Source organism: Mchenga conophoros, linkage group LG17 (genome assembly GCF_057382185.1).
Source record: "Mchenga conophoros isolate Kocher_MC1m ecotype Shallow Benthic linkage group LG17, M_conophoros_male_GT1.1, whole genome shotgun sequence".
Lineage (NCBI taxonomy): Eukaryota > Metazoa > Chordata > Actinopteri > Cichliformes > Cichlidae > Mchenga > Mchenga conophoros.
The window spans coordinates 35589182-35615771 of record NC_140542.1 but is presented as its reverse complement, the minus strand read 5'-3'; the positions used below and the strand labels follow the sequence as shown (position 1 = coordinate 35615771).

The following is a 26590-nucleotide window of genomic DNA, read 5'->3' as shown; positions in this document are numbered from 1 at the left end:
TGGTGGAAGCAGAAGTAGTCCCAGTTTCTCATGGCAAAGAAATGGGATATTTTTCAATGCCCAAGTTAAGCCACAATTTCAATCCACCTGACGCAGTAAAGGCCTTAAAGAATTCAAAGGAAGAAACGCAACATTTGGTGAGGTTCAAGATCAGAAAATGCAAAAGGATTTCATTCAACAATTGAAAACAGCCATTATGAAATTATGCTAGTCTAAGCCTCTGATGTATTAAAAGGTTGTAATTAGTTGACAGTCAATACAAATTATTCTTAATCCCTTGAATTCAAGTCTTTAAAGTCTGCACATCAATCTTTGATTTAAAATCTACTACGGTGATTCACAGAGGCAAAACTACAAAGATTGTGTCTTTATTCAGCAAATTATGGATCTAACAGTATAAATGCACTCCAAGAGAGCTGAGAGCTTCATGTGGACCAGCAGTAAAACACCACTTACACACTGATGTATTAGCAACAATCTAATAACCATATCCACGATGGGCAACATTTTTCACAAGCACTTTAAGTGTAACAAATAATTAATTTTACTAGAGAGAGCATAATAAAAGGCTTGTTCAAGTAGCTTTAGATTATTAAACAGGTTTATTACCTAAATGACTGTACAGTATGTACTAATATACATCCAGAAGCTGCATAAAAATTAAATTGATAAAACTTCTTGAATGCAATTTTGTACAGCAACGGATTTTTTTTCAGTTGCAGATCAATTAGAAAAAACTGAATGAGGCTTTAAAAAAATAAAATAAATGTGCACTAGCTTGACAGTATACCTAAAAAAAGAAAAAAAAGGCTAAATGAGTTCTTATTTGTATGTTTTATTTTTTGCTTTACTACAAAAAACAAAAACAAAAAACAGTCCCAGCAATATTTTTTGCATCATCTGATTAAAAAAAACAAAACAAACAAAAAACTACTACAGTTAAATACAAAATGAAATATACCAAAACTACCCAATGCTACCCAGAAAGAAAGAAAGAAAAACAGGCAAGAGTATAAAATAAAATATCTGGAAGTCTACAACTACAAAAAAAAGTTAGAAAAACATTACTTAAAAAGAAGGCAAGTATCCACCACAAAATGTGCCACTTTACCACAATCAGCTTGCACATCTTTCCTCGAATATAAAGTAATGCAAATACTTTACAATAAGTTAACGCAGGCGCATCTCCCTATGACTACAGCAAAACAGTCTAATGTATCACATGGAAATACACTTTTTTTTCTCCTTTTTTGTTTTGTTTTTGGCAACAGTTTCAACACATCACACAGAGAAATCAATCTAAGACTTCTGGGTAGCAATGTTTTTGTTTTATGTTATTTTCTTGTTTTTCTTTTCTTCTTTTGGTTTCTTGAGAACATATGTTGTGTCCACAACATCACACACTGCCTGTATGAGTTTCAGAGGCTTACAAACTGTATACTATGTATTCAAATCATATAAATATATAATATAATATATATATATAGATATATATATATATGTGTGTGTATATATATATATATATGAACAAAAATATACTAAAACTATTTGTAATACAAAATGATTTAATGCCAAATGGAAGCTTACGATAGAAACTTCAATAACTTAAAAAAAATGAATAGGTTGATACTTTTCAGAAACATGACAATTTAGCCCTAATCTCCTTATTACAAAGGCTTTTGCGTTTGTTTTACTTTTTAAATTCTTGTTCACACAGCACTGGCAAAACAGCACTCCCCCTAGTGCCAAGAATGCGTCAAGTATAAATACTAAGAAAACACCTGTACAGTACTGATTCCTGTCAAACCTACAAAATAAGTTAATGTCAGCCAACTGTACACAGTATTTACATTTACAATACAAATGGAGCTGACTTGAGAATGTAAAGATAAGCATAACATCAACACAGGCTTTGGCCACAAATTTGATGCCAGTAAAAAGCCTCTGTGAAAGCATGAAATGTACGATCTCGACCGCTTGAGAAGTTTTGCGGCCCACTTTTAGCATGAGGACGACTGTGGCTGGATGCCAAATTAACGGTTTAAAGTTTAAGTCAGTGTGACAGTTTTCGTTTTACTCCGAGTCTTGACACCACAGACTGATTTGGTAAAAGGCTACCAAAAACGTATGAAATTAATCACTGACACTTTTTTTTTTTGCCTTGAAATGATAAAACGACAGTCATGGGTGACTAGAGTGACTAGCAGTCTCTAAGCATGGAGGTGGTGAGGAGAGATCGACACATTCATTTCAGCAGCAGCCGTATCCCGTCGGGACGTGGTAGGAGCGTGTACAGACAGGAATGGATAAGGAAGAGACACCACCTGTTACAGCAGGTGCCCAGTAAACATTTCAGTCTCCTGCAGAGACAGAGGGGGTCCGGGATGGGTGTGAGGGTAGTCACAAGCTATTTGGTACAGGAGAGGTACAAATCTGTGTGTGTGGCAGAGAGTCAGAGTCAGTCTACGTCGCTGAGGTCGCTGACTGGCTCGTCCTGCACTATGCTCAGGTGGTTCATGGCACGGCTGAAGGCGATCTGGACAGCCTTACGGATGCTGGATGTGCGTCCTTCCATCATTTTAATCTTGTCTATGGTCTTGTCTATCCCCAGAGGAACCATCTTGGATCTAGGAAGCCATTGCCTGAAGGGGAAAGCAACACTAGTGTCACATCATTGGAAAAGCAGCTAGAGGTCAATATTTCCTATGATTCTTGACAGGAAAATAGCACCCTGCTCACAGGAAAAAGCAGAAGAAAAGCTAAAAACACAACCTTAACATGACAACAACCATATATATTCTGGGTTTTGTTTATTTATTTTAAAGTAACTGACCACAAAAAACTCTTTAAAAAAAAAGTTTAATATTTATGGAATACAATAAGCATCTATAATTATTTTTCCCTTCACAAACAGCTTTAATTATGACCGTTTTATCATTATTAGAAATGTTAATGTCTACACTGGCCCTGCGACGTATCAGCAAATATCTTGGTATTTACCAGCATCAGTGGAGACTAAGCTGTTGTGTCATATCAACTTTGTGCTTGGTTTAAAAAAAAAAAAAAAAAGAAAAAGAAAGAAAAAGATGTGATGAACAGCTGAAAGACTAACACAGGTCAGTTCTGTCTAATATAGAAAATGTTCTTGTAAGAAAGCACAAAAAAATACATTTTGCAATCAGTGCATCCCAAGTGTACATACAGGAAAGCTAAAAGGTTTTCTGCACGGTGACGGGAGTCATGCCAAAATAAATGTGTGTGTTTAGGAAGGTGTGAGGTTTTGGAGGGTTTTTTGTACACTATTTAAATGATCCAACTACCCACTTTACTGACTGATAAATACAGACACTGGCACTCACCAACTGCGCTTGTTGTCGAAGAAGAGGACGAGGTAGAGTTTCTCTTCTGCTTTGTACTGCATCTGTTCTCCAATGCGCAGCACGTCCAGGGGAGGCATGGGGATGGAGACCCCATTGTGCTGGCAGCCCACACGTGGCATGTGGGGGTCGATGATCTATTTGCAGTAGGGGAGGTAAAAAGGGACGTTACAAACACACACACTTATAAAACATGCAAAGATATAGCAGAGAGACGTTTGCAATTTACACACACATGCACCTCCACTACCAGCTTGTGCCACTAAAATTTTGCTTCCTCATTTGTCCCTTCATGCAAAGCTCAAATTGCTGGTTTACAGAGAAATGCTGCCACCTAGAGCAAAAACTGAATATTTTTACAAGCAGCAATCTAGCCACGTTGCTGCTGAAAACAACAGCTGTAGTGAAAGGATTGCTTCGTCCTGTGGATAAAAGTGTCATAAATTTGCTATCAGTGTGTCCTCAGACTGGGAAGGAGGCAAGAAAACGTCAGAATAAAAAGATTACAGTCAGCGACTGTCATGCTTTCTCTCCCACAAGCACTCACCAAGGCAGGGTAGGAAGGGTATCCACTACATTTGGCCCAAACTAGCTTTAGGGGTTCCAATGCAACAGTTGCAGCACTAGCAGGCATCCAAATATTGCTGTTGCCAACCTCTATGGAAGTGGGAACAACACCAGACAAGTTATGTGTGAGAGTTTAAATGCACACAGAAACACATTTCAAAAAAATAAAGCCATGCTGCAAGTGCAGGGGCACCAAATCAGGGTGGGAAATTAACTTTGGGAGCCACGGTGAGAGACAGATATTAAAATTTACCAGCCACCCTCAGCTGTTAATTAACCAAAAGGGAATTTCAGATGAGGGCCGAGTCTCCAGATGCTGACTGGTTAGATGCCACGGTGGCAGCAGCGTATAAAGACTAGCCAGTCAGTGCCAAAATTCACAAGAACTTGGCTGGTAGCTGCAGTTAATTTCCAACCCTGATTTTATATGCATGTATGAATACCAGGTGTCTGCTGGTTAAATCAAGTTAAACCTCTGAGAGTGCTTTGACACACAGTTGCACAAAAACACAGTTCAGCCACATTATTTAATTTCAGAGACGTTTTGAAACGTACGGGACCAGCAGACAACTGGGAGTATACATAACGATGTTACTTATTAGTCGTACCAATTCAAACAGACTACAATACATATTTTGTTAATGTTGTTAATATAATCCCATTTTCACATATTTACACTGGATTGTCACGATACACACTGTATATTTTGGTCAAGAAGAAATTGGAGCCTTTTAACCCTTTAATACTAAGTTAATCATATTTTATGCAGTTTTTTTGTGAAACTTTGGGACATCTATATCATCAGGGTAATTATTTTTCCTGAGAAGGCTGCAAATTCACACGTTCACATATAATCAACCATGTCAACGACTCATTTTGAATGCCTTTTGAAAAAGAAAAAAAATCCATTGTTATTCAGTATTTTTTTTGCACCTGCCTTATTAAGAAACGGTTAATAGCCAGGAGGCATGGCCGACAAGAGCAAATATAAGAAATTCCCAAAATGTAGGCTGTCAAAATAACGTGGACAGTTAACCTGCCATTGTCTGTCATATGTTTATTATAATAATAATAATAATAATAATAATAATAATAATAATAATAATGGATTGGATTTATATAGCGCTTTTCAAGGCACCCAAAGCGCTTTACAATTCCACTATTCATTCACACACTGGTGGAGGCAAGCTACGGTTGTAGCCACAGCTGCCCTGGGGCAGACTGACAGAAGCGAGGCTGCCATATCGTGCCATCGGCCCCTCTGGCCAACACCAGTAGGCGGTAGGGTAAAGTGTCTTGCCCAAGGACACAACGACCAGGACAGAGAGCCCGGGGATCGAACCGGCGACCTTCCGGGTACAGATACGCTTCCCAACCCCCTGAGCCACGGTCGCCTGTTTAGTTAAGGGTAATGTTTTAATCCAATAAAAACAGGAATTTTATCGCCACTTTTTCAAAACCATGTTGATTCTCATCCGATTAGTTTGTTTGCTTTAATCCCATCTGGTTGCAGTTTAACAATAAAAGCTGTCTTTAATATTTGAAATGAATACTAGGATCCCCAAACACCAGCTTCGTCAAAAATAAACTTCTCTAAAGGGATCTTATTTTCTGCTTTTAAGGTAAATGACCTGCTCGGCATTGTTTTCAGCAATATTAATCTTTGGCTCTATTCTACAGTGCGTCTTTTTCCCCGTCTCCCTCCCCTCACCACCAACCGTTCACAGCAGCCTGGACCTGCCAGAGGCTTCTTCCTGTTAAAGTTTTTTTTCTTCCCACTGTCACCAAGTGCTTTGCTCACAGGGGGCAGTCTGATTCTTGGAGTTTTCTTTGTATAACTTAGAGCAGAGGTTGGGGAAATCCAGGCTTCAAGGGCCGGTGTCCTGCAGGTTTAAGATGTGTCCTTGATCCAACACAGCCGATTTAAATGCCTACATTACCTCCTCAACATGTCTTGAAGTTCTCCAGAGGCCTGGTAATGACCTAATCATTTGATTCAGGTGTGTTGACCCAGGGTGCTATCTACACTGGCCCCTGATGACCCCTGACTTAGAGGATATTTATCTTACAATAAATCACCTTGAGGTGACTATTGCTGTGATTTTGGATATATAAATAAAAGTGAACAGAACTGAAAAGACTGATAATAACCAAGTTTAAAGACTACTCGTAAAATCTGTTTACACCCTAAAGTTGTTTAAAAAAAAAAAGTTTCCTCTCTGTTGTTAACCTTGCATTTACCTCAAAAACCCAGTTTCACTATGGTTTTAATAGATTTTGTTTGCAGGACTGAGTAAGTTAATAAAGTATATTACAATTTAAAATAGTTAATATTTGTATTTCTGTGAAAGATGTCTACCCACTCCCCACACATGCATAAAAATTATTTTGACAATCTGGTCACGTTACCAGCAGCGATTCGTGCAGCTTTTGCAAAATTCCCAGTTTCGATGCAGGCGATTAATTCGCTCTTGTCATCCACAGTGTTTCTCCGGACTAAGGCGGGTTTTCCCTTCCCACATTTTGGAAGACTGAGAATGGTGCTAAAGGAAAAACACAAGAAAAACACAACACAAAGTCAACTTTCAAAAATATCTGGTGGCACGCATGCTTTGATAATATAGATCAGATACACAGCTGCCTAAACAGGCAAACTGCCTGCAGCAGGCCTGTGTTACATTATCTGCTCCTTCTTCATTTGTATTCAGCTGCAGATTATCAATGGGGAGGGGAACAAAAATTTTTACCTGGTGTTTCCTTGCAGACTGCTACATGAGGATATGGATGACTCAGAGGCGCAGCGTCTTCGAGGCTCCGCAGGTCTACTAGTTCTGCTGGTTTCTTCTACTTTTTTCTGCTCCTCAACCTGAAGAGCACCACTTGGCAGGCCTAAAAGAAGCAGAGCAGCGAATTCCAAAAATATTAGACTGAGATCTAAAGGCCACAATCAAATGACGATGATCAAGCTACAGATTGTTAAGCCATTCTCTGATTAAAGCCAACAGATAAAAAGGAGTAAACAAGGGAAGTTAATTAGGACTGACTGAGATGACTTTTATGACAACTCTCTGCATTGTTTGTGATGATAGATTAAGAGGTTGGAGGTATAGCTCAATATTAATGTAGTAATTTAATCAGAACCTTTCTATTTGTTAAATACCAGAACACAAAAGCAGAATTTACCCCATGTAAGAACGTTAAAACAAGAGACCATATGCAGAATCAATCAATGTTTATTTAAAATCTTGTGTTTTCAGAGGACTTCCTCAGTAAACTTCTCACCAGTGTCGAGTCGTTTAACTGGAGACTCGCCTGACTCTTCACGCTCTTCCTCTCCACCCTCCTCCTCTGCATCCCTGCTGCCGCTGTGCTTCCTCTTCTTGCCATGAAGCAGAGTCTCCAGCCTGGGTATGACCACTGACAGGAAGGACTTGGAACCTAGCTGTGCGTCATCTTCATCTTGCTCCTCCTCGCCCTCTTTTCCGTCAGTCCTGTCGGACTCTTCGTCTCCGCTCCTGGGTAGCTTCTGCGGGCTGGCTGCCTTCGACTTGCGGAAGAGAACGGCGGTTCTGCGGTTAACTGCGCCTGTGGGCTCTGCGAGGGTCGACGTTGCCACCACGCTCACATCACCTTCTAACAAAGGGTCCTGGAGGCTGTTGTGTGCGTGGCCATTGAGACATGCGGGAGAGGAGAGCAGGTCTGGTATTTCCCCATCCAGCTTGGCTCGCTTGCCATGAACCTTGTCTTCACAGTCAGGGGCGGCATCTATTGGTTTTAGGGTTGGGGGTTCGGGATCTGTGTCTGAGTGGATGAGGGGAGGAATGGTATCCGATGGCTCCAGTTTTGGAGGAAGAGACTTATCTCCTGTGGGGCAGAGAACAATGAAACAATAAACAGTGGTGAGCTTTATCATCACACAGGGTTCTAACAGTGTAGTGGTAGCTCAGTCGCCTGCCAGGCTTAAGTGAACCACTAAGCACAGTGGATATTTTTTAAAGACCAAAGCAACTACTATTTAGTTAGCTATTGTATAGGTCTCTCTGTGTCTCTCCTGGGTGCAGGACTGTTCTGGTTGAGGCACTGCACAATTACCAATTAGCATTACAGTGATGAAGGGCTGCACATGAGTCAAATACAAAATTAAACTATATATGAACCACTAGCGCTTCCCAGTGCTGCAGCAGCAGACGGGTCTAACAGTATTCCTTGTGGAAAAATGATTTTAAACATCTAAGTTTTATACATTGTATTTAATGTAAAGGAATGTTAAATTACTAACCACTGACACAATGAGTTCAACTTACATCCTAAAGTGTCCATGACGGAGACCTTTCACTAACAATAATTTGCTGCAGTGCCCACACTTTCTCCTTGTGTTTGCACAAATGCTGATGTTGCACATTATTATATGACCTTTTGTTTATCATACAAGTAAAACAAGCAGTGTTTAGCATAAACAGGGTGATCTTTATAAAAAAAATGAACAATGAATTTTTCCTTTGCACTAGCAAAGGATGTAATGCCATCTTTGAATTGCAAACTCTTAATTTCAATAAGTGGCTTTAAGCTTGAGAAAGCCACTGCAGTCACACTCTGTGTGTGTGTGTGTGTGTGTGTGTGTGTGTGTGTGTGTGTGTGTGTGAGAGAGAGTGTGAGAGTGTGTGAGAGAGAGAGTGATCATGTCAAAATGCTGGAAGGTTATTTTTCCATAGATGTGGACAATGCCACTTCCTCAGACCCATTAGGGGTTTGAGTTCCAAGAGGGAACACGCTTGTTTTCGGGATTTAGCAATAACACCATTTATCTGATGCTAAAGCACAACCACCACTGACAAGTAAACCTCGAGTTGTTCCGATTTGGTTCAGCGAGTCGGAATAAAGACTTCGCAAATCGCTTTGTGTATCAGAAAGCACTTTGAACAATTCTAGTTTTAAAGTTTAGCCATCCTTTACAGAGTATAGATCAAAGCTAGTGAGTTTTGTTTTTCACACATCTACAGTTTTTTTTAACCACCTGTGAAACTCTTCCTGAATAAAAATGAAACAATACTGTATTTTTATACATTTTGTTTCTACAGTCAGACTCGTGGGAGTCTGCAGTAACTATTTAGTGTTTTATTTCATATTATTTATTTATCAAAATATACACTCATGGTGTCCTTAAAGCAAGGAACATTTCTGTGACTGAAATTAGAGGGGAGAGGGTGCAAAGGTCTGAGCATCTTTTTTCTCCCCTTACATTCAGGTCAATTTTTATGCACCAATTTGTGGCTTTTCTGCTGCAGTCTTTTTGGTCACATGTTCCAAAACCCTGGACTTTAATAGCTTGTATTGGTTTCTTCGAGATTGCTGCTCATGTTCAAAGACGTTTAGCATAGTAACAAAATCCTAATCACATGTTTCAGATATGTTAGTCAAACTATTATTTTACAATTAATGAGCAAATAAGGAAGGAACCAATCCAAGTTTGAAAAATATCACCTAATAGATAGCTTTGTTGTATTTGAATTAGAGCTGGGCGATAGAACGATAACGATATGTATCGCGATATAACTTTTACTCGATAGAGAAATTAAGCTATCGCGATAGACCTCGCCGCTCTTGTCCTCTTATAAAAAAAAAAAAAAAAAAAGGGTCAGCCGATCCAAATTCAGTACCGCAGAGCCGAACCAATCACAGCCGCAGCGTCACGTCGCGTGACTTGTTACGTACAGCGCAAGTGCCAAGCCGCACGTGTTTGTTTGGGAAGCAGCCAGCAGGTAATGGAGCCAGCGCATAATGGAGGAAATGAGCGTGACCGAAGAGAAAACAGATGATGGTTCCAACGCCGGAGAGATTGTCGAACGGAAGAGCCATAGAAGTTCCGTAGTGTGAAGGTATTTTGGCTATTTCAAGTCTGACAAAAAACAGAGTAGCGCGCACTGTAAATTGTGCCGAAAGCAAGTCTGGAAATACAGTAAACTGGTGCATGCGTCACACTGTGCGCCACGTTATTGTTTCGGTGAAATGAATTTCTACAATACTGTTAATTCTACTCTCTGCAGTGTTTAAATGCTTACATATGCACACAGTTACTGTCCGTCCACTGCTTCTGCTTCTATGCCGCAGCTTTGTTTACTTTTTCCCACCGAGGCTTCTAGACTTCTGATTGGCCAACATTTCTGCACGGTTAGGAATCTAGCGCCACCTGCTGCTTTGGCATGTTCATAGCACCGTTTTCCTTCATTTCTGCCTTTATGTGTGGACGGGATTATTTTTTAAAACGGAAACGGAAAATCTCAGTTTTCAAAAATACCCGTGTACGTGTGGACGTAGCCTCAGTCTCTGACTGGAAGCGCTAATTCGTCATTCGGCTTTTGTCAGACTAAAGTAACTGTTAAAACTGTTTGAAAAGCTAAGCTATACAATAAGGAGAGATTGAGAATTTCCTTTTAGTTCTCAGTTTATTTGATACTGACAAAAGTTAGTCAGTTTTGTCTGTTCTTCTGTAAAACAAACTAAGATTTATTTTTAGAATTAATATTTTGTTTCTAAGTGGAATTGACAATTTAGTCTGTTTCATTTGTTCTATTTTGAAACTTAAACGCTTTAGCGGCTGCCTTTTGTGTAGTTTGCAATATTTGCCTTTATTTATCTGAAAAAGTCTCATGTTCCTTAAGTACATCTACCCTGTTGAACTTATTATGGGAAATAAATATTTAAATAAAAACAAGCTGCTGATTATTTCACATTTTACTTGTGAGCAACGGCACATTTAAATCTTACAAATATAGTTATTTGGCTTATATCGTGATAGATATCGTTATCGCCTGAAAAGAAAAAAACATATCGTGATATGAAAAAATCTCATATCGCCCAGCTCTAATTTGAATGTTTTATTATGGATACCTATGATTATACAAAGCACATACAAATGTTATTATTAAATGAGTAGGGAATATTGGTCTCCTGTGGCTGTAAACATACATAGTTAGCCATCATCTTGCTGGATGACAGACTGTTTTTGGGATCAAAATTCAGATAAATGCAACAACACATGTGTTTTAGTATTATAGGTAGCAGCGTATGTATTGAGCCTGCAGTTCTCCTAGGAAATGACAGGGGCCACCTACACCTTTAAGGAGTCTAATCTAGCCTCACAAAATTAAGAGGGAGGGGGACACCACAAATAGTGTAGATACCACAATAGCTCCACTCCAATTTGCTGATAACAAAGACAGTATGAAAATATTTTTCTTGTTGTCCATTTTGTTTGTTATTGTGAAATCTGCTTTGTTCCATAGGCTAGAATGTTTGCAATGCCTAACAATAGTTTTTGTTGGGTTCTTTGCAGCCAAGTGACCGTGAGCCATGTGATGTTCAATTGTCTGCCATTTCGATGAGTGTGACAGTGTAGTGACAGAGAATAAAGTGTCTGTTACACAGAGTAGTCTGGTGCATGACCATCTGGCAGCTACTGGTCGCTAGGAAAAACATGTACTCTCTGACCAAATGGGAGAAAGCCTCCCTGGGATTGTTTTGCTCACTTACAGATATCTGCATTTACCTGCCACTAGCAGGAAATATGCAGACTTGTCTGAGAACGCTTGTCACACACTCTGAGTGATAGTGAAGCTGTAAAAAAAAAAAGAAAAAAAAGTTTGACTTCAAAGTAAAAGCTGTGTCTCGGGGCTGCAGCCAACACGTGCAACTTTTACTTTGTAACTGAGTTTTCTTCCTTTCTGGTTTGTGTGACATTTTTTAGTATCTCTCAGCTAGTAGTTAGAGAATGTTTGCAGACAAAGGCTCATCTTCCTACAGGTGACTGGAACAAAGCAACCACATGGAGGATGATTGTATGTTTGGGGATGTGTAAACATTCTCCAATTCTACCCAGCAGCAGACAGCATCCTCCAGGAACCCACCAACCAGTCAGGGAATGCACGTTTTACCTTTGTGGTTGCATCACATCCAATATTAATTAAATAGTCTGTCACCAACATGTCAGTGATTTAACACGAGTAATTACTACTTATTTTGATACTGATTACTACACCTGTATTGTAACCTCTCTACTAGAAGTATATCTATTTATCTGTCCATTTATGAATTTGAAAAAGCTTCCTGGGTGGAAAAATTACCAAATTTTACTCTAAACTTGTGTTAAACATTAATATAAAGTAGCTACTTGTTAGAAAATAATATAATAATCAAAATGCTCTAAGAGTTTTCACCTCATCAACATAGTATACAATTTACAAACATCACCATATCTGAAAGTAATGCTCACTTCCGTATAAACAGAGCAGGTTTCATAATCATTCTTAAAACTAAACTGTGATATTGTGATTTTCCCATCCTCCCGACATGCTTTATAGAGAGAACATCATGGGACTTTCTGGTTGTGGTTAGGCTAGGTTAAGACTTAGGTCTGACCTTTGACCTATACTCGTGATTCTCTTTACAATCGCAGAGACTGTGACGACCAGTGGGTCAAGCAGAAAACCAACTTCAAAATAAAGCATTCACACATACCGTCATCCTCGGAGAAATGCCCATTGGGCTTCAGTCTTTCTTCCTTAGCTGTAACCAGCTCTGGGAGGGAGAGAGCTGTTGAAGACGATGCTGAAGTTGTTGGAGATGACGAGGAAGAACAGTGGTGGTGAGAGGGTAGAACTCTCTTCAGGCTCATTTCGTTGCGCACATCATTGATGGTCTTTTTCAGCAACTTGAGCCGCTTGCTGCGGGAGGGGCTGGACTTCATGGCACAGGTGAGATCAAACTTCTCAAGTAGCTGCTGCAGCTGCTTGTCCAGAGGCAGCTGCTCCCGATTAGCTGGTACTAGTAAACGGTCCACTAAGAAGATAATTAAAACAAAAAACAAACAAGGAATCATTAGAAGATAGATTGACCATAACTACTTTATAACTAGTTATTCAGAGAGGCGTGCTCTTCCCTTACCATCCTCCCAAGAAAACGATGGTGGTGCTTTGACTTCCGGAGCATCTGCAAAATGCATGCCGCTCTCCGTGTCAAAGCCAATTTTCTCTGCATCTCGACGGGCCTTTCTGAGCAAGGCCCCACCCTGGTCTCGGAGTCGCACAGCAGCCCGATAGAAGTAGGTGTCCTTTGAGTTATATTTCATACAATTTTCAATAATGAGGTTAAAGTCATCCTCAAATTGATCAAAGTTGTTGTAGCCTTGGGCATCGATGCGTTTCCGCATGGTGGAAAAGTCCATCGGGTGTTTGATGTGGTCGAGATAATCAGGCACCTACGAGAAAGCATCAGAAATATGAATATTTTGTAAATTACTTTTAATAATGTTTAAAAAAAAAAAGTAAGCAATGTTTGAACTTGGCTTTTTAAATTAAAGATTCTTGACAGCAATTCAACCATATAGAAATTCCACCCACCCAATAACAGAGTCTATTCCAAGAATCAGGAACCTACTCAAACAGATTCAAGATCAAAACCTGCGCCCAACGTGGGGCTCGAACCCACGACCCTGAGATTAAGAGTCTCATGCTCTACCGACTGAGCTAGCCGGGCTTATGAGGAAGAGCACCCTTCACCTCTAAGGCCTCCCGACCATGCAGCAGACCATGAGCTCTTGTTACACATTCACCCTAACAGGAAGTCACATTGCTTAACACTTTTGCAGAATGGGGGGTGGGGTGGAGTAATGTCTAACATGAGTCACAGAGATCAGAACATGTGACTGGAGCAAGCAGTTGAGCGCTGGTTGCTTGCGTGAAGCTTCTAACAAATGTTTGAGAAAATGCAGAATAGAAAATTCTTTAGTAATTTTAAAAAGTCTTATTTTGTGTGCCGACGATTTATAGTCAAGATGTTCACAGACATAAAATGTACTTTCCCAGAGTACAAAAGTGATCAAATTGACTTCCACAAATAATTTATGTCAATGTACCATTTCTGGTACACTCATCTGACAGTCAGGAAAAAGAACTAAAGGCAAAACACAAGGGAAAGTGTAGAAATCTGAACCAATAAGCCCTCTTTATAGCCAAATTTTACAGTTCTTTTGACCAATAGTCTTCTGGCATCTTAACTCCCTCTGTTCTCTTTTTTTCCCCTTCAGCTTCAACAAGTTGCAGCAGATGGCTGCCCCTCCCTGAGCCTGGTTCTGTCAGAGGTTTCTTCCTTTTAAAAAGGAGTTTTTCCTTCCCACTGTCACCAAGTGCTTGCTCATAAGGAGTTGTCAGATTGTTGTGGTTTCCCTCTGACATTGTAGGATCTTCATCCTACAATACAAAATGCCTTGAGGCAGCAGTTTTTGTGATTTCGTGCTATATAAATCCCAACCAGCACACACCTTAACTATCTATCTGTTGCCAGATATTACAGTTGTTCCTACAAGCATGTCAGCACTTTTTCTTATCCACTATTCTTCTTCGAGGAGCTGGCATAATGATACATGGCACATCCCATGTGTTAATCAGTGTTTGAATTGTATGTGTCATTAGTGAAAACACAGCAAGGGACTTGGCAGAAACAAGGCAGAGCCAGAAAGAAGCTTACAGTTTTAAACTTCTGCACAGAATAATTGATAGTACTACAGAGTGAATCAAAGTACAATCATGGATAGAATAGATGGAAAGTGTTTGAATATTTGCTGCATCACCTCAGTGACATCGACAGGCTGGGTGAAGATCCTGGCCTGATCTTTTGCCTGGAGCTGGTCCAAGAGGGCTCTGAGCAAAATGCTAAAGGGTGTTAACTGCATCTCTAGAAGAGTCTCCTGCAGTTTAATCTACAAACAAACAAACAAAAGATAACAGTGAGCATCATCACATTTTTGTTTTGTTTGAACTTTTTCTTAAGATATTAAGACAAGCACAACTCTGTCCAACCATGCATCACTCCCCTGTCCTTACCTCTTCCCGCTTGAGCTTCTCCCTCTTGCGAATTAGTTCCAGCAGCAGTCTGGCTCTCTCTAGGTCATGTCGGAGGCGGTGCCATTCCTTCAGCTGTTCCTTAAGTGCCCTGCTTTCCTCTTCACTCTGCCTCTGGGGAACGCATGGAAATAAAAAATATATAAAGGCACATAAAAGAACTGAACACCAGAAAATTATCAACTTGCACAAATTCTCAACAAACAAATGCAACAGCAACTTCTTTCATTTGGCACATAAGATGCCCATTTCACAGCAAACTGCTATTGATTCACACAGCATGGTCAAAAATCTCATTAACACAAGCAATAAAGTGTTGAACGAAAACATTAAATTGTAACAAAAGCATAATTTATGACTGTGCAAATAATGAGACAACATATTTGAAAACCTTGGGAAAAAGATAAATGAAGGCTACAAGTCTTGTGCGCTTAACTGACAGAGGAACAAACCGGTTGCACATTCTTCTGCGACTGCAGTCTTGTCTGAAGGCGTCTGATGAGGGGCAACCCATTCCTGGACTGCCGTTTCAGTCTCCAGTAACTGAGGACCAGCTCTACAAAGACTTTCTTCTTCTGTATTGATACTTGATTCAGAATGGTTTGTAACCTAGAGGGATGAAAATGAGGGATTTTAGAAAACCAAAGCCATTTCCCACTTAAGTAGAAGGTTGTAGAAAAATATACCTGTGAGCAGGAAAAGTAGGCACAGTAGCAGGCGGTACAGCTTCACTTTCCACATCAGGCTCGGGCTTCTTGCTCTTACTCTTCCGTTTCTGTTTTCCTTTGGACTGTCCTTTGCCCTTGTCCCCTTTCTTACAAAGTCCATTTCTGAGTTTGGCTTCATCATACATGGCAAGAGGTCTCCTCACACACCCGTTAGGTGTGTGGGCGCCACAATAGGCCGTCTTTTTCACAGAGAAGGTGGGCTCTCCTGTTTCTGTCACCTCTTTGATTGGCTCCATCCTCATGAATAGACCAGCCTTTTGGGCACAGCTGACATGGAAGGCAGTGTAACAGTTGGCTTTGTGGCACTGGATGCAAGCGCCGACCCCTTTCTCCTTGCAGAGGTAGCACGTGAGCTTCCAGCGTGCTGGAGGAATGTGGCTGATGCCGTCGATGGGCTCAATGAAGGTGGTATTGGAGAAGCCCACCTCTGGGACCCAGAGGGCACAGACTACATGGCCCCAGCGGTCATCATCAGTCTTTTTTACTGCTCCGCCCTTATTAGGGCAAAGGATGCACTCTGCTGGCTGAGTCGGCAACTGAAGGCAGTGTCTGCAGTGCCACTGACCCTCGGGAATGTAGGGCACTCCGTAACACTCTTGGTGTACGGCCACGTTGCACATGTCACAAAACAGGATCGCGTTGCTGTTGTGACACTCTCCGTCCATGCAGATGCAGCAGACAGCATCATCATCGATAGGAGCTTGCCTTTCGCTCCCTTTGTCCAGACTCTCCAGGTACAATTCTTTCTCAAAGCGATCAATAAGGAACTCAAAAACATTGTGAGACACCTGACTAACCCCTTCGCTTCGTCGTTTTTCATTGACCAAATCCAGCCAGGCGTAATCTTCTTCATCCATGTCATACTCTGTTTCCTCATCTAGTTCTTCCTCCGTCTTATCTATATATTTATAAAAGGCAGATGGGCGTTTAGGAACAGCTGGAAGATTATATTCTACAGTTCGGAATTTAGGCTCTGGAAGTTTTGGGCTAGCGTGGCTACCAGCGTGGTGTCCTCCTCCCTCTACATGGCCTGCGATGGCAAGTGCGGCATTCTTCTTCTCCTTGTTTTTCAGTCTCACTGACCTCAGGAGGACCTGCTGTTTCGATTTTTCCGCATTCTCCTTATTGCTGGTGCATTCCATTATCTCTTGCACCATGGGGTCATCATCCGAGATCACGTCCAGCTTGTCATATATGCTGAGCCGGTGGATGCGGCCATCGAGTTCGAACTCTACCATGCGCTGCGCCTGGGCATAGGTCAAGATCTGCTTGTTGGGCGAGGGCTTGATAGGAGATGGCGGCCTCTGCACCGCAACCCGGTGCTGCCGAGCCTTCTTCTTCATCTTGACGCTCCGTGTTGCTGTGGAGATACACGACAGGGATAGCGGTTAGACATGTGTATGGGATGCCTGGAAGCATCCCAGTTGAATTTTCAAATAAAGGTAATAACAGTTACATTAGAAAATTAGGTTATTTACCTAATCACAGTAAAATACAATAATTTCACTGCAAACTTAAAGACAGACTTAATTCTCTGATACAGCTTCTTTTATGCTCAACATTGCGACGAAAATAAAGTGTTAATACGCAAATAAGACGTCTGGTAAAAATCAGTGTACCTGTTTAACTGACAAGCAACATCTTCTTATTCCAACTGATGTCTTTTAAATGAGAACGGGAGGGGGGAGTTAAACACTCTGCGGGTTAAATGTATTAGAAAGTAACAGAGTTTTGGTGACTAAGAGGGCAAAAGAAACTTACAGTTTTCACCGATGCCCCCCCCCCAAAAAAAAAAAACACAGATTAGCTGTTGTAAATTAGAACATAGCAGCCAGTTTTTACGTTACAATTTTGTCAATGAGCCCATGCATTTAAATGGGGGAGGGAGGCGGTTACACGGGGCAATATGGGAGCGCAGGAGTTAGCACTTGCCCATTTGCTGCAGAGGTATAACGCCTTTTCAGCAAGGACTCGCAGCCAAAGTGACCAAGGTGCTAACAATAACATTAGCTAGCCAGCTAACTAGCAGACGGAGCTAACCGTCTGCTAAAACGGAGCGAATCGCGTAAAAAACAAAAACAATAAAAAACAGTAGCCCTTAAAAGGCCGCACTATAGCTAGTTAAGCCTATACATATTTTTTTCTTTTTGCATTTGCACAGCATGTCCCCTTTTCGCCAACGCACCGACCACAGCATAGCAAATAAAACCCAGCACATACCTCAAATTCACGAGCAGTTTTGCTAGCCAGCAGTCCTACAAAGCAATGGCAATACGGCCTACTAAGTGGCGCTAATTCCGGGCACAATGTTCTCATCCAACGGGCGATACGGGGCTCTTTTCAGTTGCTAATAAAAGAGGAAGAGGCCGCTTTGTACCTTGAAGTTTCGATATTAAACTCTACACAAAGCACACAAGTATTTGCTGTGTGGGCCATTTACTGGCTAGAGTCACTCGTTAGCCACAGTCGAGCAGAGGCAAATAGCAGTAAGAGCAGCAGCCGCACGAACGGATCATCCCCCAACACAACAATGCGTTTCAGCAGACAACTCCCACCCGTACGCACCGGTCTACGTGTGACGCTGGAGGTCATGTCTGTGGTGAGTCGTAGATTTCACACAAAAGCCCATCTGTCACACAATCAGTGCGTTGCCTTTTGTAATAACCATACTAGCATTGCAAAGACAAAGCTGCAAACCTAACAAAGCGCGAATACGGACAGTAGCGCTATGTAAGGAACGCTGAGACATGTCTGTTTTGACTCTGGGGGCCGTGGCTATCAAGTCATAAGAGCAGCGGATAAGACGACTTTCAGAGTGTCATGCTCTGGCGTTATTATTTGCTCTTGTAGTAATAGAGGACAGGTTGGAGGACACAAGCAGAACATGCCACACCCCAGTGACCGGTCCGCTGGGCCCAGACGTCTTTTTTAAGGGCAAGAACCCCCCTCGGTTTAGCGCAGTTATAATTTGCATTGATTAAAATATTTTGCATTTACTTTTTTTGGACCCCAACGTGGCACTCCAGACCGTGAACGCAACACACGCGAAAAGTTATTTATTAACTGATGTATTATTTCGCAATAACAAATGGATGTGTTAGTTTTTGGTCCTGTTACACCGGCAGCATGCGTAAATTTCTAAAAAAAATCTAATTATTTTAATTTCTGTGAAAATAGGTTATTAGGTCGTGTAAACGGGTCGACAAGTTAACTGAATATGCAAATGAAGTAATTGAATCTATCATTAGAACGGACTAGTTAAACATTTCTGTTTATAATTAGTGAAACGTCAAAGTAAAACACCGTTTTATGCAACTTAATACTAAAATTTATTACCCCCTTCGCCATACTGGAGACCCAGTGCCCGGTGACATCATTAAAACCTGTTCCTTCCGTCCGTCGCTGTGTGGAGCTGCTTCGGCCGAACGCGAACTGCTAGCAAACCAGGAGACAAAAGCAACAAAAGTGAACCCCCCTCCGGATCAATCAAATGTGTCATATTTAACCGTTTAGGAACCGAAACCCAGTGAACAAGTCGTCGTACTCAACAGTAAGTATACTGAACTCGTATGTGTGTGTGAAAGGGGCTGAATGTGGTGAGGACGTCGCGGTGAGTCTAGGTCTGATTCGGATCCCGTGTGGTTCGTGTGTCGCCACGGCTGGGTTCTGCCTCGCCAGGTTAGCTAGTGTGTCCTGTGTGTGGCCTAGCTGGCAGCTAACCAGCTAGCAGTCATGGTGTGGTCCGAAATGTGCTGAACGTGTTCCTCGGGGTAATGCAAGGCTAATAAGATAGTTGTAAATGCTGTTATTTTTTGTGATACAAATCCACGCCACACAAGTGTTGTGTCTGCGTGGTTTTTTGTCTGTTATTAGCCTTGCGGCTAAGACAGTTAGCACCAGGATAGCCACCGTGGTGTTTGCTGATGATGTAGCGTAACTGCCAGTAATGTTTATTATAGAACGTATTGGCATATATTGGTGGTGCAAGTTTAATGGTAAGTGTGACTTTTTGTTCGTTAGGGGTCGAGTCGAACGCCGGTGTGTAAATACCTATTCACAAGTTCTCTGCTAAGAGAAGATGCAGGCTAGTTAGCGTTGGCTATTTCTGCTGTCCTCTCGCATCTTCCTGACTAGCGCTTTAGCCAAACCCGGAAAACTGGTTTGCCACTGCTCACGTAGAAAATTACTTGGTTACATTTAAAAGCCCCATCTCGTACTAGTATTTCGTTTTAAAGTTGGTTGTTTTTGGACACATTTTAATGTGTGATTTATGTCTAATCTAAATTTGAATTTTAGATATATTTTTCTCTTTTTTTTTTTGTTTGTTTTACTTTGTATTAGAAAGCTCATATTTAAAATAACCAGATTTACATTTGAGCGAGTACTTAAGCTAATGTTCTCAGAGCTGATGTATTTTTTTTAGTTGCACACATTTGGGTGTTAACACTGAGTGAGTTTTGTAGTTAAGGAAAAATTGCTTCAACACTGACCCTAGTTTCTTTTATTTGGTTTACACAGCATTCTCTCAGTTAGCTGGCACATAGAGGCACTATGTTATTATATGTTATTGTAAATTTGGCAGTAAATATTACTGCCAAATTATGGAACAGAGGCATAACATTAATTTGTCATTCTTAATGGACCACATTAGACCTGACCCCATGGCCTATTATGTGTCTGCAGTTAGGTTGAATTATATTTTTTTAACACCTTTCAGAATGAAAATGCCTCCACCAATAAGGCTCAAGAGGCTCACAGGAATGATTTGAATATTGAAAGTATGAATGAATCCTATGCTATGGCTTTCCTAGTAACAGAATATAACACTCGAGGGAGATTTTGTGCTGATGTGATAGAAAGCTACTGTTATGAAAACACCAAATGGCAGCACATATTGGACAAGACAATAATAAGAATTTTTCTGTGTTTTTCCTTTAATTTTTCACTTGCTTGTTGCACCTGGGTATATAAAATTGTATTATATCAGATTATCATACTTTTATACCAAAAAAGGTTATTACATTGTTGGTTAATACTCTCAAAAGTGTTTTGCTTGCAGTTGTACAGGTTTGTTTTTGCTCATAAACTGCTCAAGGATTTCAATACAATTCAATCTACATACTCAAGAATGTACTTGAGTAAAGTTTTAAACAGCTTGGCTGTTGTGCAGCATATTTTTAGTGGTACATAAATGTGATGTGTTACTTAATACAATCAGACAAATGGTAAATGGCCTATATTTGTATAGCGCTTTACTTAGTCCCTAAGGACCCCAAAGCGCTTTACACTACATTCATTCACCCATTCACACACACATTTACACACTGGTGATGGCAAGCTACATTGTAGCCACTGACAGAGGTGAGGCTGCCAGACACTGGCGCCACCGGGCCCTCTGACCACCACCAGTAGGCAACGGGTGAAGTGTCTTGTTCAAGGACACATCGACTGAGACCGTCCGAGCTGGGGCTCAAACCGGCAACCTTCCGATTACAAGACGAACTGCCAACTCTTGAGCCACGACCGCCCCGTATAAGCCAGATACGGGGCGACGATGAGGAAACTGTTCAAATCATTACATGTGTCAAAAGATTTTTTTATCAAGTCTTGCGCTGTGGAAATACGGGATTTTGCAACTTGGAACAATGATCGCGTGAAGCAGCAATTCAACGGAATACACTTTGAGCAGTGCTCTGCTCATGAATTTCCTAGGTAGCCAAGTGCATTTAAAAGCTATGACGCAATACTTGAGCATCACAATGATCCTTAAAAGTGCAAGCTGCACCTGAATACTGCAAGACTAAGCCTCAACCCGTCTGTCTATTCCGACAGAATGGTTTACCCCTTACAAAATCAAAATTTCTATGTTTACTAAAACTGTGCTTGCAGAGTCAAATCAATTAGCAGTCCTTCTTGTAAATTGTACGTTTAATGAAACCTGATTTTACTTAAGTGCTTTTGTTTTTCAATCTCTGTACTTTCTTGTGGCTGTGTGTGGCTAAATGAAAGTACAATCTGCTGTTTATGGCACAACATGTTGTGTTACTGGTTTTTGGAGTCGTGTTTATTTTTAGAATACCCTTATCTGATCTATTATTTCTCTCGCTTCCTATCTTTCTCTAGGTCTTGTAGGGAGGAGTGGAGCTACTCCAGTCATAAATGGAGAGGGACGAGCACACGCTCTGTGTCCTGGACGGCAACACCCACATCCCAACACCTGCTTGAGAGCTGCTGTATCGATGACCACAGTTGAAAAAAGCGATTGCATTTGACACCGCAGACCTGACTATTCTACAGAAACACTTGGGCTGCTGCCATGGATGGGGAGGAAGAGGTCTCACATATGGGCGAGGAAATGGTCAGTGAACCTAATGGCTCCATAGAACGCAGAAAAAGAGAGGCAAAGGGGACCTGCCTGAAAATTGAAGGGCAGGATGGCTATGTGTTCAAATCCTACAGCATTAGCCCCCGTGAAACTGCTGATGCAAAGTCACCTGCTTGCTCCTCAATAACACTGGATAAAGACTCTCTTCCTTGTTTCAACTTTTCTTCTCAGGGTGACGGACTGTTTGAGACAGACATGGCAAATAAGAGTGCTGCAGCTTCTCCCACTCTTTCAGACAAATGCCTAAACATTGACACCGAGGGAAATGGAGAGAGTGAAAAGTATGAAAATGGCAGCGAATTGAGTGAACATGGCAAAGGGGAGATCCAGGATGCTAATGGAATGGAGGAAGAAACCCAGGATGATGACAGACTACCCTTTGGCAGCTCAGTTGGCCCTTTTGTAACTAAAGATGGCGATGACTATAGCAATTTACTAAGTGGATACACAAGCACCCTTTATGATGTCGCCATGGACGCTGTCACTCAGAGTCTTTTGTCATCTATGAGGAGTCAGACCAACCCACGGAAAAAATCTCCAGCATGGAATCATTTCTGCATATCACCACGAGACAGTACCAAAGCAATCTGTTTATACTGCATGAAAGAGTTCAGTCGGGGTAAGAACGAAAAAGACCTCAGCACGAGTTGTTTAATGAGGCACGTACGAAGGGCTCACCCCACTGTGCTTTTGCAAGACGGAGCCGACGCATCCTCAAATAATCTGACTAGCCCTCTTGCCTCATCTTTGATACCTCCCTCCCCAAACTCACCAAAAAACGGAGACTTGACAAATAGCATTGTTAGCTCTGCCTCAAAAAACACTTCACCGTCCACCTCCTCAGCTGAAAATTCAGACCTGTCATCCAAAGAAGTGTTACCCAAAGTCGAACCAAAACTAGAACCGTATGCCAATGCCGACGCTGTTTGCAGCACCCTCCCATCCTCACATTCCAATGAAAACAATGCCGAAGACATGTCAGACGGAGGGCCTGAGCGCCTTCCAGGGACCCCAAAAAGCTCTAGCTCCCGTCGCAGGTCAGCTGTATGGAAACATTTCTACCTGTCGCCTGCTGATAATTCCAAAGCAGTATGCATTCATTGCATGAATGAATTCAGTAGGGGTAAAAATGGAAAGGATCTGGGGACAAGCTGTCTTATCCGGCATATGTGGAGAGCCCACAAAGAAGTTGTAATTGAGGAGAATGGACAGGGAAATCACATTCCGCCACCCTATACTAACCCGCCCTCGCTGCTGTCCCGCACTCAACTACAGGATCCACTGGAACTCAAAAAAGAATCACCCCTTCTTCCATCATCACCAGAAACCATATCAGATGAACTACCCCAAAGCATGGAGGAAAGCATGGATATAAAGGAAGAATCTGATGAGGTGATGCATCTCTCAGGGCAGGAGACCACACTCAACCTCTCCTTCAAAACTCATGGGGAGGACACACCCCTGACTTCATCACCATGTGACCTCTCTGAAGGCCCCAGCCTCAATCAGGATCATTCAGTTTTTCAGCAAAACAAAAAGATCATGAAACGGGTTAAATCAGAAGTGTGGCACCATTTCATAGTGTCACCTGTTGACCAGTTAAAAGCACTGTGCCGTTACTGTCCGTGTGTCATCAGTCGGGGGAAACGGGGCGATTTTGGTACAAGCTGCTTAATGAGACATCTAATGAGACGTCACCCAGATGTCCTCAAAAACCAAAAAAGCACAGATGATAAGGAATCTTCCCCTCATCCCTACACCAATCTCACTGCAACAGATCCAGTTTCAGCCAAAGAAACTGAGAATCCCCTTAGTGAGAAAAAAACACAAACCATGCCTGTTTTCAGTAAAAAGACGTCAAAACTGTGGAATCATTTTTCCATTTCGCCTGCTGACCCTACAAAGGTGGTTTGTTTGCACTGTAGCCGCACAATTAGCAGAGGCAAAAAGACTACAAACCTCGGCACAAGCTGCCTTTTCAGGCACATGCAGAGGTTTCACGGACATGTTCTTGAAAGTAACAATACTATCTCAGGTGATGTGCCGTCTGCTGAAATTCATGTTAAACAAGAGCTCATGGACACTTCTGTTTATGAAACGGAACAGAATCGTGAGAGATTTGATGAACACCACCCGGTTGCCAAAAAAATCACCAAACTTATTGCAGAAATGCTCGCACTGGATCTTCAGCCATCAGCTATGGTGGAGAATGCTGGACTGAATCGACTGCTAGAGTACCTCCAGCCTCAGTATTCTCTACCACCCTCTTCTTACTTTACCAGCACTGCCATACCAGATATGTACGAAAGGGTGAAGGAGGTTGTGTTGACCCACCTGAAAGAAGCTGAAGGTGGTGTTGTCCACTTCACAACTAGTATTTGGGTCAGTAGCCAGACAAGGGAATACCTAACCCTTACCGCCCACTGGGCGACGTACGAGTCAAGTGTCAGACCCCAAGGTCAAGACTTTCACTGTTCTGCTCTCCTAAGTGTCTCACAAATAGACTCTGATCACGATATGCATGACATCCCAAAGCAGCTCGAGTATCTGTGGGATTCTTGGATCAACTCATCAGGGCTGAAAAAGGGGTTCACTGTAACAGACAACACCACCATCAAAAACACTTTGGAGGACCACGGTCACTTCACCATGCAGTGTTTTGGACACACCATCGACCTCATTGTTAGTGAAGCCATAAAGAGCCAGCGAATGGTTCAGAACCTTCTGAGTATTGCACGAAAGATCTGTGAGCGTGTGCACCGCTCAGCAAAGGCCAAGGAGAAGCTGGCTGAGCTCCAGAGGGTCCATCAGCTGCCAGAGAACCAGCTCATTCAGGACGTCCCTTCCAAATGGATGACCTCCTTTTTCATGCTGGAGCGACTGGTTGAGCAAAAGAAAGCCATCGACGAGATGTCGATCGAGTGCAATTTCAGGGAAATGATCAGCTGCGATCAGTGGGAAGTAATGTTGTCAGTCTGCAATGCACTGAAACCTTTTGAAGTTGCCTGCAGGGAGATGAGCAACCGCACTGCCACTCTGGGACAAGTGATACCACTCATTCATATTCTCAACAGAAAAATAGACTTGCTGTTTGACGAGACCGTGGGAATAGACAACATGCTCAAGTCTCTAAAGGAAGCGATGGTGAGCAGGATGTCTGCAACTCTTCACGACCCTCAGTACATATGGGCAACCATGCTGGACCCACGATACAAAACGTCATTGTTCACAGAGGAAGAAGCTGAAAGATGTAAACAAGACCTGATCCGGGAGCTGGACATGTCCTGTTCTACCTCAGTTGCAGTCAAGCCTCTGCTGCACAACGGCTGCAATGAGGCCAACGTTTCATCCAGCACCGCAAATTCAAACAAGGACAACCTCTGGTCCTTGATGGCTGACATCAGGCAAAAGATAAAAAACGAGGAGAAGCCAAAGTCCTCAGAGCTGGCAGTGCTGGAGTATCTTGAGGAAGACATACTTGATCAAAGCTGTGACCCCCTTGACTACTGGAACCTGAAAAAGTTCCTATGGCCTGATCTTGCCAAAGTAGCCGCCCGCTACGTGGGTTGCCCTCCGAGCATTGTCCCAGCAGAGACACTGTTCAGCACAGCTAGTGTCAACTGTGCCCTGAATCAGCCCAGGCCTTTGCTAGAAAACATGGAGGGTCTGCTGTTCCTCAAGGTCAACCTCCCCTTGATTTATTTTCAGTACTGATCATAATTATTTTGTTGAGCATTAACTTGAAAACCCTTTATTTAAGGACCAAGTTGCATAGCTGTGAAATGGGGGGTGGGGTTCTGTCGGGCAAAATGTAAAATATCATTGAATACACTGATTTTCAATGCAAAGGCCAGATCGAGGCTTTATTGTATTCTCTGTACTACTGTTAAAACACTTTGGAGCTGTTGTGATGAAAAGTCTCAGAAGTGTATCAGGGAGGGAAGGTTTTTCTAGCTGTAGGGGTTGGTGATAATGTGTTTGCTTCTAAATCAATGTTTTTCCTTTGTCTACTCTCTCCTTGTGCCTTATCCAAAACTACTTCAGGTCAAAAACGCTGTAAATATTGTTGAAATTGCGCAGATCACGTCAGGATGCTTTTTTTTAATATTATGATTAAAGATAAGAGTTGTTTTCTGAATGAAAACATGGCCCCCAAAAAATAAATAAATGCTGTGACTGAAAGATATTTTAAGTTTATATTATTTAATTTCCATTGTGAATTTGTGGCTCACGGTACTGTCATTTAGAATTAGTTTTTTTTTTTTTTTTTTAACTTGCTGATATGTTTTTGAGATCATGTATAATATTGCTGTATTTTCTGAATAATGGGGTTTGTTTGGAATATACAATTTGTCTCTCAAGCACAATTTAAGTTTTATGTCCAGGGGTTTAAATTATGGGTTTATTGAGTAAAACAATGTACTGTACATTTTTATATTAAATGACTTCTGAACCTAATTTCATAAATGTTTTAGCATTGAGACTGGAAACATGCAAATTTTAGTCATTTGTAAATAAAGGTTTTCCTTACACAATATCGTAGTCTTGTTCTTATCAATGAGACCGAAAAGCTGGTGTTTAGTGTGGAGCCTTAAGGCACACGAGTACAAGAATTCAATGTTTTCACGTCATTTTAAG

The 26590-nt window shown here is 41.6% G+C and overlaps 2 protein-coding genes and 1 non-coding gene across 11 annotated transcripts; 1 reads left to right on the top strand and 2 right to left on the bottom strand.

Moving 5' to 3' along the window:
* Positions 1-370: 370 nt before the first annotated feature.
* brd1a (bromodomain containing 1a) lies at positions 371-19026 on the bottom strand. 8 transcript variants are annotated; one of them, XM_085252643.1, is made up of 13 exons: positions 18904-19026; positions 15526-16927; positions 15280-15448; positions 14822-14953; positions 14569-14697; positions 12885-13197; positions 12459-12779; positions 7227-7808; positions 6692-6833; positions 6354-6487; positions 3925-4034; positions 3360-3514; positions 380-2642 (listed from the first exon to the last, which is right to left on the bottom strand). In XM_085252643.1, exons 2-13 carry the CDS (start codon positions 16908-16910, stop codon positions 2459-2461), a joined length of 3756 nt encoding a protein of 1251 aa, XP_085108769.1. In that variant the 5' UTR covers positions 16911-16927; positions 18904-19026; the 3' UTR covers positions 380-2458. The 8 variants fall into 8 exon arrangements, with proteins under 8 accessions (XP_085108773.1, XP_085108769.1, XP_085108770.1 ...); XM_085252644.1 differs by lacking the exon at positions 18904-19026 and adding an exon at positions 18133-18662; XM_085252640.1 differs by lacking the exon at positions 18904-19026 and adding an exon at positions 17788-18103.
* Positions 13403-13475, bottom strand: trnak-cuu (transfer RNA lysine (anticodon CUU)). Its single transcript has one exon. It is a non-coding gene; the product is annotated as a tRNA-Lys (tRNA).
* Positions 18979-26489, top strand: zbed4 (zinc finger, BED-type containing 4). Of its 2 annotated transcripts, XM_085252639.1 has the most exons (3): positions 18979-19117; positions 21691-21925; positions 22124-26489. In XM_085252639.1, exons 2-3 carry the CDS (start codon positions 21884-21886, stop codon positions 25664-25666), a joined length of 3585 nt encoding a protein of 1194 aa, XP_085108765.1. In that variant the 5' UTR covers positions 18979-19117; positions 21691-21883; the 3' UTR covers positions 25667-26489. The 2 variants fall into 2 exon arrangements, with proteins under 2 accessions (XP_085108765.1, XP_085108764.1); XM_085252638.1 differs by having other exon boundaries at positions 21691-26489.
* The last annotated feature ends 101 nt before the right edge of the window (positions 26490-26590 follow it).